This window comes from Ranitomeya variabilis, chromosome 2 (genome assembly GCF_051348905.1).
Source record: "Ranitomeya variabilis isolate aRanVar5 chromosome 2, aRanVar5.hap1, whole genome shotgun sequence".
Classification (NCBI taxonomy): Eukaryota; Metazoa; Chordata; class Amphibia; order Anura; family Dendrobatidae; genus Ranitomeya; species Ranitomeya variabilis.
The window spans coordinates 42,535,447-42,547,565 of NC_135233.1; the positions used below are offsets into that span (position 1 = coordinate 42,535,447).

The 12,119-nt window shown below is 43.2% G+C and overlaps 1 protein-coding gene across 2 annotated transcripts in view; it reads right to left on the reverse strand.

Moving 5' to 3' along the window:
* Positions 1-11,906, reverse strand: part of SYT14 (synaptotagmin 14) — a 203,785-nt gene extending 191,879 nt beyond the window's left edge. The window contains exon 1 of one of the 2 annotated variants that reach the window (XM_077282335.1): positions 11,793-11,906. In XM_077282335.1, the coding sequence (XP_077138450.1) occupies positions 11,793-11,805 (13 nt within the window). In that variant the 5' untranslated portion in view covers positions 11,806-11,906. The remainder of the gene's footprint in view (positions 1-11,792) is intronic. The other variant, XM_077282336.1, reaches the window with a different exon arrangement.
* Positions 11,907-12,119: the final 213 nt, after the last annotated feature.

Consider the following 12,119-nt stretch of genomic DNA (forward strand, 5'->3'; position numbering starts at 1 on the left):
TCATCAAATACCCCATATTTGACAAACGTTTTAGCATATGAGCTATCATTCTACGTCAGATGTTATCAGCATCTCAGTGCCGGAAGGCCAATGGCAGAATACATGATCCATTTGTAAAAAAAAAAGGCTTTGCATCAACACCTGACATAATTTACTATTAACTATCGGGATCAGATAGTGTATAGACGAACCTTACATACAAGGAGACTGGCATCAACCGGTTGTCATTTTAAGAATATCTTTCCAGGAGGAACAACAGAGGAACTTGTAAAGTCTAAAGTTTTACAGAATTGTTTGATTCGGAACACCTGAAATTAGCAATTAGTAAAGCAGCTGTGACAGGCAGGAGGACAAGTCCAAGGAAAAGTAGAAGCAAGTGGATTTGTAGGACCCAGTCCAATGGCCACGTTGCCTGGTAGGAGCATTGAGAGGGACCTCCTACCTGACAGTACTCTTGGACCTTCTTCTGATTAGCCAGTCTGGTGCGACGTCACATGTGCGTCACGATACAACGATGATGTCGGCTAATCAAAAGAAGAGCTGGGGATGTCGGAAGGTAGAAGACATTTCTCATGGGCCCCTGTCTACAGTTTTCTGACTTTGAGTAGGTGATAAATATATGAACAGTGGGGTCCAACCAGTGGATCCCAAATCTGGATGTATTTCTAGTGAGCAAATGTGACCATGACTCTATTTACTTCCCACAGTACCGCTCCCACATACCCATAGAAGTGAGCGGACCCTTCACACATCACAAAGTGGTAGCCTACACATTCCCATTATATGTCACAAAACCGCAATAAAAAAAGGGCTCGATTCATTAATGCATTTGAACCTTATTTTTTTTGTCTACTTTTTAGTGTTTTCTGCCTGTTTTTCATTTGTGCCTTATTCTTCTTTTAACCCCGTCACCCCGAAGCCTGTTTTCACCTAAGTGACAGGGCCAATTTTTACAATTCTGACCACTGTCACTTTATGAGGTCATAACTCTGAAACGCTTTAATGGATCCTGGTGATTCTGACATTGTTTTCTCGTGACATATTGTACTTCATGATAGTGGTAAAACTTCTTCGATATGACTTGCATTTATTTGTGAAAAAAACAGAAATTTGTCGAAAATTATGAAAATTTAGCAATTTTCAAATTTTTCGTTTTTATGCCCTTAAATTAGAGAGTTATATCACATAATATAGTTAATAAACAACATTTCCCACATGTCTGCTTTACATCAGCACAATTTTGGAAACATAATTTTTTTTTGTTAGGTAGTTATAAGGGTTAAAAGTTGACCAGCGATTTCTCATTTTTGCAACAAAATTTGCAAAACCATTTTTTTACGGACCACCTCACACTTGAAGTGACTTTGAGGGGTCTATATGACAGAAAATACCCAAAAGTGACACCATTCTAAAAACTGCACCCCTCAAGGTGCTCAAAACCACATTCAAAAATTTTATTAACCCTTCAGGTGCTTCACAGGAATTTTTGGAATGCTTAAAAAAAATTGAACATTTAACTTTTTTTTTACAAAATTTTTACTTCAGATCCAATTTGTTTTATCTTACCAAGGGTAACAGGAGAAATTGGATCACAAAAGTCGTTGTACAATTTGTCCTGAGTACGCCGATACCCCACATGTTGGGGTAAACCAATGTTTGGGCACATGGCAGAGCTCGGAAGGGAAGGAGCGCCATTTGACTTTTCAATGCAAGATTTGCTGGAATTGAGATCGGAACCCATGTCCCGATTGGAGAGCCCCTGACGTGCCTAAACAGTGGAAACCCCCACAAGTGACACCATTTTGGAAAGTAGACCCCCTAAGGAACTTATCTAGATATGTGGTGAGTACTTTGAACCTCCAAGTGCTTCAGAGAAGTTTACAATGTAGAGCCGTAAAAAAAAGTCATATTAATTTTCACAAAAAATGATCTTTTCGCCCCAAATTTTTTATTTTCCCAAGTGTAACAGGATAAATTGGACCCCAAAAGTTGCTGATACTTCATATATGGGGATAAACCACTGTTTGAGCGCATGGCAGAGCTCGGAAGGGAAGGAGCGCCGTTTGACTTTTCAATGCAAAATTGGCTGGAATTGAGATCGGAACCCATGTCGCGTTTGGAGAGCCCCTGACGTGCCTAAACAGTAGAAACCCCCCACAAGTGACCCCATTTTGGAAAGAAGACCCCCTAAGGAACTTATCTAGATGTGTGGTGAGCACTTTTAACCCCCAATTGTTTCACTAAAGTTTAGAATGTAGCGCCATGAAAATTAAAAAATCATTTTTTCTTTCCACAAAATGATGTTTTAGCCCGCAATTTTTTTTCCCAAGGGTAACAGGAGAAATTGGACCACAAAAGTTATTGTCCAATTTTTCCTGAGTACGCTGATACCCCATACATGGGGGGAAACCACTGTTTGGGCGCACGGCAGAGCTCGTAAGGGAAGGAGCGCCCTTTGAAATGCAGACTTAGATGGATTGGTCTGCAGGCGTCATGTTGCATTTGCAGAGTCCCTGATGTACCTAAACAGTAGAAACCCCCCACAAGTGACCCCATATTGGAAACTAGACCCCCCAAGGAACTTATCTAGATGTGTTGTGAGAACTTTGAACCAACAAGTGTTTCACTACAGTTTATAACGCAGAGCCGTGAAAATAAAAAATATTTTTTTTCCACGAAAATGATATTTTAGCCCCATTTTTTTCCCCAAGGGTAACAGGAGAAATTGGACCACAAAAGTTGTTGTCCAATTTGTGCTGAGTACGCTGATACCCCATATATGGGGGTGAACCACTGTTTGGGCGCACGGCAGAGTTTGGAAGGGAAGGAGCGCCGTTTGAAATGCAGACTTAGATGGATTGGTCTGCAGGCGTCATGTTGCATTTGCAGAGTCCCTGATGTACCTAAACAGTAGAAACCCCCCACAAGTAACCCCATATTGGAAACTAGACCCCCCAAGGAACTTATCTAGATGTGTTGTGAGAACTTTGAACCAACAAGTGTTTCACTACAGTTTATAACGCAGAGCCGTGAAAATAAAAAATATTTTTTTTCCACGAAAATGATATTTTAGCCCCCACATTTTTTTTTCCCAAGGGTAACAGGAGAAATTGGACCCCAAAAGTTGTTGTCCAATTTGTGCTGAGTACGCTGATACCCCGTATATGGGGGGGAACCACTGTTTGGCGCACGGCAGAGCTCGGAAGGGAAGGAGCACTGTTTTACTTGTTCAAAGCAGAATTGGCTGGAATTGAGATCGGACGCCATGTCGCGTTTGGAGAGCCCCTGATGTGCCTAAACAGTGGAAACCCCCCAATTCTAACTGAAACCCTAACCCCAACCCTAACCCTAGCCCTAACCCCAGCCCTAACCCTAGCCCTAACCCCAACCCTAACTCTAGCCCTAACCCCAACCCTAACCCTAGCCCTAACCCTAACCCTAATGGGAAAATAGAAATAAATACATTTTTTTAAATTTTATTATTTTTCCCTAACTAAGGGGGTGATGAAGGGGGGTTTGATTTACTTTTATAGCGTTTTTTTTAGCGGATTTTTATGATTGGCAGCCGTCACACACTAAAAGATGCTTTTTATTGGAAAAAATAGTTTTTGCATCACCACATTTTGAGAGCTATAATTTATCCATATTTTTGCCCACAGAGTCATGTGAGATCTTGTTTTTTGCGGGACAGAATTTTTGGGAGGCGGAATGAACAAAAACCAGCAATTCCTGAAATTCTTTTAGGGGGGTGCGTTTATAGCGTTCCACGTGTGGTAAAATTGATAAAGCAGCTTTATTCTTCAGGTCAGTACGATTACAGCGATACCTCATTTATATTTTTTTTATGTTTTGGCGCTTTTACACAATAAAAACTATTTTATATAAAAAAAATAATTGTTCTTGCATCGCTTTATTCTGAGAGCTATAACTTTTTTATTTTTCTGCTGATTATGCTGTATGGCGGCTTTTTTTTTGCAAGACAAGATGACGTTTTCAGCGGTACCATGGTTATTTATATGCGTCTTTTTGATCGCGTTATTCCACTTTTTGTTCGCCTGTATGATAATAAAGCGTTGTTTTTTGCCTTGTTTTTTTTTTTTTTTGCGGTGTTCACTGAAGGGGTTAACTAGTGGGATAGTTTTATAGAGCGGGTCGTTACGGACACGGCGATACCAAATATGTGTACTTTTATTGTTTTTTTTAATTTACATAAATAAATGGATTTACTGGGAAATGGTTTTTTTTTCCTTTACTTGGGGATTTTTTTTATTTTTTATTATACATTCTATTTTTTTTTTTTTAACTTTCTACTATTGTCCCAGGGTGGGACATCACTGTATTACATCAGATCGTTGATCTGACAGTGTGCATAGCACTCTGTCAGATCAACGATCTGACAGGCAACCTTAGGAGGCTTTCCGGCGCCTGCTCTCAGCAGCTCTTGCAGGCGCCGTCTTGGATCTCATCGCGTTGCTCCGGTGGGAGAGTGCAGGGAGCCCCCGTCCCTGCGCGATCCCCCTCTATACCGCTGTCACTACTGACAGCGGCATCAGAGGGGTTAAATGCCCGCGATCGGCGCTAGCGCTGATCGTGGGCATTGCTGCGGGGTGTCAGCTGTCATATACAGCTGACACCCGCACCCGATCACCGCGGCGCTCAGCGTGACACCGCGGTGATCGGTGCGCCGTACTAGTACTGCTGCTGGCACAAATGCAGTGCTGGCAGCGCAGTACTAGTACGGCGCATGGAGCGAAGGGGTTAATTTGGGCCTATTTTATATGTGTTTGCCTGGTTTGTTTGTTGTTTATTATGTTTGTAGTTGTTGAAAAGCATTCGGGTTTCCAAATTGTTTTTATCCTGAGTTTAAAAAGTTGCAAAATTTTAACACAAATGCACTTTAGTTAACCCCTGGATTGATGTCCGAAATTTTGTGACACACAGGTATATACTATATACAGGAGATGACACACAGGTATATACTATATACAGGAGCAGATGACACACAGGTATATACTATATACAGGAGGAGATGACTTACAGGTATATACTATATACAGGAGGAGATGACACACGTATATACTATATACAGGAGGAGATGACATACAGGTATATACTATATAAAAGAGGAGATGACACATAGGTATATAGAGGAGGAGATGACATACAGCAGGTATATACTATATACAGGGGAGATGACATATAGGTATATACTATATACAGGAGATGACATACAGGTATATACTATATATAGGAGGAGATGACATACAGGTATATAGTATATACAGAAGAGATGACATACAGGTATATACTATATACAGGAGGATATGACACATAGGTATATACAATATACAGGAGGAGATGACATACAGCAGGTATATACTATTTACAGGGGAGATGACATACAGGTATATACTATATACAGGAGATGACATACAGGTGTATACTATATATAAGGGAGATGACAAACATGTATATACTGAGGGGAAAATGAGAGGTGTGAGGTGAAAATGAGGGGTGTGAAGTGAAAATGAAAAGGTGTGAGTGCAAAATGAGAGGAGTGAGGGAAAATAGTGGAGTGATCGGAAAATGACAGATGTGAGGTCTAAATGACAAGTGTTAGGGGGGAATGAGAGGAGTGAGGGGGGAATGAGAGGAGTGAGGGGGAAAATAAGAGGAGTGAGGGGGAAAATGAGAGGCGTGATGGGAAAATAAGAGAAGTGAGGTGCTATAACTAACCACAGATATTTACTATGCCCAGGTAACGCCGGGCTCTTCAGCTAGTATATATATATATATATATATATATATATGTATATACACTCACCGGCCACTTTATTAGGTACACCTGTCCAACTTCTTGTTAACACTTAATTTCTAATCAGCCAATCACATGGCGGCAACTCAGTGCATTTAGGCATGTAGACATGGTCAAGACAATCTCCTGCAGTTCAAACCGAGCATCAGTATGGGGAAGAAAGGTGATTTGAGTGCCTTTGAACGTGGCATGGTTGTTGGTGCCAGAAGGGCTGGTCTGAGTATTTCAGAAACTGCTGATCTACTGGGATTTTCACGCACAACCATCTCTAGGGTTTACAGAGAATGGTCCGAAAAAGAAAAAAAATCCAGTGAGCGGCAGTTCTGTGGGCGGAAATGCCTTGTTGATGCCAGAGGTCAGAGGAGAATGGGCAGACTGGTTCGAGCTGATAGAAAGGCAACAGTGACTCAAATCGCCACCCGTTACAACCAAGGTAGGCCTAAGAGCATCTCTGAACGCACAGTGCGTCGAACTTTGAGGCAGATGGGCTACAGCAGCAGAAGACCACACCGGGTACCACTCCTTTCAGCTAAGAACAGGAAACTGAGGCTACAATTTGTACAAGCTCATCGAAATTGGACAGTAGAAGATTGGAAAAACGTTGCTTGGTCTGATGAGTCTCGATTTCTGCTGCGACATTCGGATGGTAGGGTCAGAATTTGGCGTAAACAACATGAAAGCATGGATCCATCCTGCCTTGTATGGAGCATCTTTGGGATGTGCAGCCGACAAATCTGCGGCAACTGTGTGATGCCATCATGTCAATATGGACCAAAATCTCTGAGGAATGCTTCCAGCACCTTGTTGAATCTATGCCACGAAGAATTGAGGCAGTTCTGAAGGCAAAAGGGGGTCCAACCCGTTACTAGCATGGTGTACCTAATAAAGTGGCCGGTGAGTGTATATATATATATATATCATATATAGAAATATTTTTACTTTCCTCAAAGTGGTTCACAAATATCTGTCTATCTACAGTACAGACCAAAAGTTTGGACACACCTTCTCATTTAAAGATTTTTCTGTATTTTCATGACTATGAAAATTGTAAATTCACACAGAAGGCATCAAAACTATGAATTAACACATGTGGAATTATATACTTAACAAAAAAGTGTGAAACAACTGAAAATATGTATTGTATCCTAGGTTCTTCAAAGTAGCCACCTTTTGCTTTGATGACTGCTTTGCACACTCTTGCATTCTCTTGATGAGCTTCAAGAGGTAGTCACTGGGAATGGTCTTCCAACAATCTTGAAGGAGTTCCCAGAGATGCTTAGCACTTGTTGACCCTTTTGCCTTCACTCTGCGGTCCAGCTCACCCCAAACCATCTCGATTGGGTTCAGGTCTGGTGACTGTGGAGGCCAGGTCATCTGACGTAGCACCCCATCACTCTCCTTCTTGGTCAAATATCCCTTACACAGCCTGGAGGTGTGTTTGGGGTCATTGTCCTGTTGAAAAATAAATGATGGTCCAACTAAACGCAAACCGGATGGAATAGCATGCCGCTGCAAGATGCTGTGGTAGCCATGCTGGTTCAGTATGCCTTCAATTTTGAATAAATCCCCAACAGTGTCACCAGCAAAGCACCCCCGCACCATCACACCTCCTCCTCCATGCTTCACGGTGGGAACCAGGCATGTAGAGTCCATCCGTTCACCTTTTCTGCGTTGCACAAAGACACGGTGGTTGGGACCAAAGATCTCAAATTTGGACTCATCAGACCAAAGCACAGATTTCCACTGGTCTAATGTCCATTCCTTGTGTTCTTTAGCCCAAACAAGTCTCTTCTGCTTGTTGCCTGTTCTTAGCAGTGGTTTCCTAGCAGCTATTTTACCATGAAGGCCTGCTGCACAAAGTCTCCTCTTAATAGTTGTTGTAGAGATGTGTCTGCTGCTAGAACTCTGTGTGGCATTGACCTGGTCTCTACTCTGAGCTGCTGATAACCTGCGATTTCTGAGGCTGGTGACTCAAATAAACTTATCCTCAGAAGCAGAGGTGACTCTTGGTCTTCCTTTCCTGGGGCGGTCCTCATGTGAGCCAATTTCTTTGTAGCGCTTGATGGTTTTTGCCACTGCACTTGGGGACACTTTCAAAGTTTTCCAAAGTTTTCGGACTGACTGACCTTCATTTCTTAAAGTAATGATGGCCACTCGTTTTTCTTTACTTAGCTGCTTTTTTCTTGCCATAATACAAATTCTAACAGTCTATTCAGTAGGACTATCAGCTGTGTATCAACACAACTGATGGTCCCAACCCCATTTATAAGGCAAGAAATCCCACTTATTACACCTGATAGAGCACACCTGCGAAGTGAAAACCATTTCAGGTGACTACCTCTTGAAGCTCATCAAGAGAATGCCAAGAGTGTGCAAAGCAGTCATTAAAGCAAAAGGTGGCTACTTTGAAGAACCTAGAATATAAGGCATAATTTCAGTTGTTTCACACTTTTTTGTTAAGTATATAATTCCACATGTGTCACACCACTCCACGGAAACTGTCCTAACTAAGGTCACCAATGACCTATTAACCGCCAAGAGCAAGCGGCACTACTCTATCCTCCTCCTCCTGGACCTGTCCTCTGCCTTTGACACAGTGGACCATTCCCTGTTGCTGCGGACCCTCTCATGCTTTGGGATCACAGACTTGGCCCTATCCTGGATCTCGTCATACCTAACTGACCGGGCATTCAGCGTCTCCCACTCACACACCCCTATCTGTCGGAGTCCCGCAAGATTCAGTTCTAGGGCCCCTGCTCTTCTCCATTTACACCTTTGGCCTGGGACAGCTCATAGAATCTCACGGCTTTCAGTATCATCTCTATGCTGATGACACACAGATCTACATCTCTGGACCAGATATCACCTCCCTACTAACCAGAATCCCTCAATGTCTATCTGCTATTTCATCCTTCTTCTCCGCTAGATTTCTAAAACTTAACATGGACAAAACAGAATTCATCATCTTTCCCCCATCTCACACGACCTCCCCAACGAACCTATCCATTACAGTAAACGGCTGCCCACTCTCCCCAGTCCCACAAGCTCGCTGCCTCGGGGTAATCCTTGACACTGATCTCTCCTTCAAACCACATATCCAAACCCTTTCCACTTCCTGCCGCCTCCAACTCAAAAATATTTCACGGATCCGTACATTCCTAAACCAAGAATCTGTAAAAACCCTAGTCCATGCCCTCATCATCTCCCGCCTCGACTACTGTAACCTCCTGCTCTGTGGCCTCCCCTCTAACACTCTCGCACCCCTCCAATCTATTCTAAACTCTGCTGCCCGACTAATCCACCTGTCCCCCCGCTATTCCCCGGCCTCTCCCCTCTGTCAATCCCTTCACTGGCTCCCCATTGCCCAGAGACTCCAGTACAAAACCCTAACCATGACATACAAAGCCATCCACAACCTGTCTCCTCCATGCATCTGTGACCTCGTCTCCCGGTACTTACCTACACTCAACCTCCGATCCTCACAAGATCTCCTTCTCTACTCACCTGTTGTCTCCTCTTCCCACAATCGCATACAAGATTTCTCTCGTGCATCCCCCCTACTCTGGAACTCTCTACCACAACACATCAGACTCTCGCCTACCATCGAAACCTTCAAAAAGAACCTGAAGACTCATCTCTTCCAACAAGCCTACAACCTGCAGTAACCACCGATTGACCAAACCGCTGTACGACCAGCTCTATCCTCACCTACTGTATCCTCACCCATCCCTTGTAGATTGTGAGCCCTCGCGGGCAGGGTCCTCTCTCCTCCCGTACCAGTTGTGACTTGTATTGTTCAAGATTATTGTACTTGTTTTTATTATGTATACCCCTCCTCACATGTAAAGCGCCATGGAATAAATGGTGCTATAATAATAAATAATAATAATAATAATAATAATGTGTTAATTCATAGTTTTGATGCCTTCAGTGTGAATGTACAATTTTCGTAGTCATGAAAATACAGAAAAAATTTTAAATGAGAAGGTGTGTCCAAACTTTTGGTCTGTACTGTGTATATATATATGTATATATATAAATATATATATATATATATATATATATATATATATATATACATATCCAACAAAGAAAGATGAAAGAACGGCACCAGGGTCATATGCGCTATTTATTTGGTGGATCCGTAAGTTAGACCAGCATGCAGTTTTGCAAAATGATGGGTAGTAGGTGCTCAGCATAAAACAATGAATGAATTAAATAGAGGTTGAAGGAGAAATGCGTCACTCACCCTTTTGCATAAGTATCGTAGTCTTTATTACACCATAAAAGGTATAAACGAATTCAGTCCATGGGAACGGCAGGTTTTTGTTACTTCTCCCCGCACCCCTCGGAAAACCAGCTGTTCCCATGGACTGAATTCGTTTATACCTTTTATGGTGTAATAAAGACTATGATATTTATGCAAAAGGGTGAGTGCCACATTTTTTCCTTCAACCTCTCTCTCTCTCTATATATATATATATACACACACACACACACACACGCACATATATTGAAAACTATTTGTGAACCATTTTTAAGAGAGTCAATACGTAAAGTAAAAGGAAAAAAAACAAAAACAAGGATGAATAGGGGCCTTTACCATGGTGAATCAAATCAGGAGCTGTCCATTCAGCACCACAAGTCTTATATACCAGCTGCACAAAGCAATGGAGTCATCCAACCTGAGACTTTCCAGCTGTTACAACTACAACTTCCATGATGTTGCAGTCTGTACATACATGTTTGTTGAGAGTTGTAGTGTTGTGACAGTTACAGAGATACAGTTTGGAGACGTGTATATATAAGTCATTGAAGTGCTCTGTCTGAACCACTAAACTTTTTGTCAGTGATCACATTAAAGTCTTCATCTGTGGGGGGTCCGGGTGTTGTAACCGACTATGGTCACTACAATAAAAGAGCAGAAGCACTCACTAAGCGCTGCACTCCTCTTCAGTCTTGGAGCAGCACATTGCTGAGCGTTTCTGCTCCTTTACTTTTGAGATTAATAGAGTCACACACCGTGGACGCTGGACGAGACCCTGATGCCTCTTCTTGATTAGCAGGGTCGGCGCGACGTTGCATGTGCATCATGTCGTTGCACCAATCAGGACTTAAAGGGATGTTCCAAATGACACCTCTATGGTGTGATATCATTTTTGGGATCACCACCCGTTTGGGAAAAGTGGGCTCCCGACAAGCATAATGGACGTGACGGCGTGCTCGGACTCTCACCAACGAGCCACTTATGACGTACACTAAGCCTATGTCATAAATATAGTCAGAGCATTTGCAATTAAAAAAAATCACACTGAATAGGCAGCTCGGGCGCCTACGGACGGTCACACGGAGCCATCACGCCCGCAATTCGTGATGGCGACCGGCCCCTGGTTTTCCAATATGGCGGTATGATCCCGACTGGGTGCGCTCGTCCGTGGGAGCCGTTGCCGCCTTTACACTGCCTTCATTATTCCTGTTCATGAAACTGACCAAAATGGTGAACGCTCTGATTTTTTTCGTGTGGCCCCGGGACTAACGCGACGTTCCCCGTCACATGCGGCCGCCATGCTGCATTCCTTGACAGACAAGTCAAAAAATTTCGGTCCAACCAAAGCCAAAATGTCGCCCTTGTCTTTTTGGCGCTTTTATCATGTGACGGCGCCATTTAAAAGTCGCTTTATGCACCAAAAAAAAGACGAAGTAACCGGGTAGAGTAGAAAAAAGTGTCACACACCGCTCTGAGGAGCCATCACCAGCCACCAGTCACACCATACACAGGCACTGGGGGATGCCCAGTAAACACACACACACTGAGCACAGCTGCTGTCAGTCACAGTATACACTATCCACTACAGCCGGGTCACACACACTGTTCTAGTGGCCGCCGCTGCCTCGCCCTGTGCTGGCCGCAGGGTCTCAGAACCCCCCTAATGACTTGTTAATGAGACGATCAGCAGACGGTTATTGGCCTACTTACCATCTATCGCCATGATGCTCCCAGCACGGAGCGTACCAACTGCTCAGCGCATGGGGGTGGTGAGCTGGAGAGTGACGAGGAATGAACCACGCGCCGCTTGTGCTCTCACTCCCGCCCGGCACTGGGGACTGTGAGGAGGTGACATGAGGCAGCTCCTGTCCTGTCAGCCGGTGCGGGCTCTGTCCTGTCAGCAGCTCATACCACAGCTCTATATAACATCCAGAACATAGAAATATGTCATAAATACATGTCATACAAATAGTGTTATTTAGTAAATGTGTATAAACACATAGGAATATACAGTTATAGATATGTAGGCAGGTATAT